At 38.2% G+C, this 2,940-nt stretch overlaps 1 protein-coding gene across 1 annotated transcript in view; it reads left to right on the top strand.

The window, feature by feature from the left end:
• LOC107570762 (splicing factor 3B subunit 2-like) overlaps window positions 1–2,005 on the top strand; it is a 29,351-nt gene extending 27,346 nt beyond the window's left edge. The window contains exon 19 of the mRNA XM_016257016.1: window positions 1,775–2,005. Coding sequence (XP_016112502.1) covers window positions 1,775–1,846 — 72 coding nt within the window. The 3' untranslated portion in view covers window positions 1,847–2,005. The remainder of the gene's footprint in view (window positions 1–1,774) is intronic.
• The last annotated feature ends 935 nt before the right edge of the window (window positions 2,006–2,940 follow it).

The following is a 2,940-nucleotide window of genomic DNA, read 5'->3' as shown; positions in this document are numbered from 1 at the left end:
ATCCCAGAGTCCCAGAGTTCTCTCTGTCTGGGTGATTTCAGTGTCTATATCTCTGCAGGAGCGCTGACTTCACATCTCCACTCCCAGCCAACTGCAGATGTGCTTGTTTAGTCGTTGCATGAGAACCCATTGAGAGTTTGGACAGATGTTTGTGTGTGTGTGTGTCATGTTTGCTTGCTGCTTCCCCTCTGATTGCGTGGTCCTCTCGTGTGGTGCATGCAGACGGTGATGAGCCGGAAGGTGGGCGGAGTCTCGGTGCTGGGTGGAGACTCTCAGGGGGTGGAGGTGGCTCTGGCGCCGGAGGAGCTGGAGCTCGACCCCATGGCCATGACGCAGAAGTACGAGGAGCACGTCAGAGAGCAGCAGGTGGAGAAAGAGGACTTCAGCGACATGGTGGCCGAACACGCCGCCAAACAGAAGGTGAGTTCAGATGGAGCTCTAAAAATGCGTTTGATCAATCAGTCATAAACCTTCTGATCATAGATCTCTGCAAAAACAAAGAAACGGGAAGTTATATCTTGGATTAGTGCATTAATTTAAGATTATTTTTAAGGTGTGTTTACATTTTGTCCTCCACATTTCCATTATTGTATTGCGTAAAGGATGTGTTATGAGCTTAGTTCATGATTCCCATTGTCTTTGTTCATGATCATTCTCATTAAAATAGAGAATCTATACAGCTTTAAAAAAAAAAAACATTTTTTATGTCAATTCTTATGATTTTCCTCATTTGTTAGATGCTTTGGACAAATGTCTGCTTAAATTAAGACAAAATCAGCCAATTAAATGAATGATCGTTCTGCTTTACTTTTTTACTTTTTGTATAATTTTATAGGCTACATATTTTTATATTACATATACAGTGGTGTGGCCATCTGTTCGTGACCTCAAGCTGAAGCGAACTTGGGTTCTGCAGCAGGACAATGATCCAAAACACCCCAGCAAGTCCACCTCTGAATGGCTGAAGAAAAACAAAATGAAGACTTTGGAGTGGCCTAGTCAAAGTCCTGACCTGAATCCTATTGAGATGCTGTGGCATGACCTTAAAAAGGCGGTTCATGCTTGAAAACCCTCCAATGTGGCTGAATTACAACAATTCTGCATAGATGAGTGGACCAAAATTGCTCCACAGCGCTGTAACAGACTCATCACAAGTTATCGCAAACGCTTGATTGCAGTTGTTGCAATGAAGGGGGCCAACACTTTTTCACACCACTGTATATTTACATATTACATTTGTTTATTATGCATATTTGTTTTTAGTATATATGCACAATTGATTATATACACAATTTCTAAATATATTTTTATAATTGTTAGTTTTTTTTTATTTAAAAAAGATATACATTTGTACATAAATAATCAGACATTTTTAATTCTGTTTCTTTTTTTTTTCTTTTTTTGTCATCTCACTGAGGCTAAATGTGCTTAATTGCCATGAAAATCCCTACATTTTACAATTCTAAATAGAATTTCTTGCCTTCACACCAAATTTTTCTAACTTGATTTAAGGTAAAAAATGACCTACATGTTTTTTTAAGTGCTTTGCAAAGGATGCTATAATAAAATATATTATGAGAGGATGCTATAAAGAAAAGAAAAAAAATCACCATATTAATTTCTGCACTAAAAGGGGTGCAATAAAATGTATTTTCTAGTAAAGCCAGTTTAAGTGTCTCTGGTAAACTAAGGTGTTTTGTGTATCATCTTTGTAAATGGTTCATGTGTTTTTACCAGTGTTTCCTGAAATATTTTTCTTCTGTCTTCCTTGCAGCAAAAGAAGCGCAAGGCACAGCCGCAGGACACGCGCTCTGGAGCGAAGAAATACAAAGAGTTCAAGTTCTAGCCCTGCGGTGAGCTGCGGGACGCCAGCCCTTCTCATTTCGTACTCCTTTTAACTGCTGATGTCGTGTAGAAGCGCTCTTGTTTGTACGTCACATGACAGTGAGCGACGTTTTTCATTTATGCTCGATGTTTTTGTAAATAAAATAGCAGTCCATGAAAATCTGATGTTACTGTGTTTTATTTCTCTCATATGTCACCCACTTTTTTTTAGGTTTACCCAATTAAGGAATAGTTACGTTAGTTATTTTTGTAGACATGCTCAACTCTAAAATATTGAATTAACAAGAAATTAATCTTTGTGAGTGTTGACTTTGTAACATTTGTAACATCCCTATCGATTAACCTTGAACCACTTGTAACATTGCACTGTTTATTTGTAATGCATTTGAGGTTTAACCTTCGGTCTGCAGGGGGCCGCTCAGGCCAGCAGGGGGCGAATGAGAGTGTCTTCAGGAAGTCTGACCGTCACCTGATGTCTGGGATTTGTTTTGACCTACATAACGCTTTCACTGCCTCTTGACCTCAGTCGAGAGCAAACAAACACAGCGGTTCAGACAATAACACACTCGTTTCCCGTCAAACACGTCACATCGGTGGGCAAGATCCAATTTGCCACATTCCAGGCATCGTCCAAACGCTGTCTTCATTTTACAGGCTCGAATATCATCTCAGGTCTTCATTTGTTTCATGATTTCTGATGAGTGAGACATGAGTTTTATTAAGGAAGATGTGCTGGTACTCATTGAAGGGAGCTTTGCACTCTAAACACCAGTCACATTTCCTTATGGAAGCCCATTTCTGCCACAAAAGAAAAGAAAATCACGCTTTGGTAAATCTCAATTATGAGATACTAAGTCATCAATGAGATAAAAATAGGAATTATGGTGGAAAAAATTTGAATTTAAATTGAGACTGAAAGTCGGTTATGACTAATTCTAAATTATGACAAACATTTTTTGTTAAAGTCAGCTACGGCAAAAAAAGTCGAAATTTATGTTCAACTACAAGATAGAAAGTCAATTATGACAGTTGAAATTATGAGATACTAAGTCATATTTATGACAAATCTAAATGATAAAATTCTAAGTTATCAAT

Source organism: Sinocyclocheilus grahami, unplaced genomic scaffold (assembly GCF_001515645.1).
Source record: "Sinocyclocheilus grahami isolate Dianchi unplaced genomic scaffold, SAMN03320097.WGS_v1.1 scaffold1502.1, whole genome shotgun sequence".
NCBI lineage: Eukaryota > Metazoa > Chordata > Actinopteri > Cypriniformes > Cyprinidae > Sinocyclocheilus > Sinocyclocheilus grahami.
Note: the sequence above shows the minus strand (reverse complement) of the source record. Positions and strands in the feature narration are given on the sequence as shown.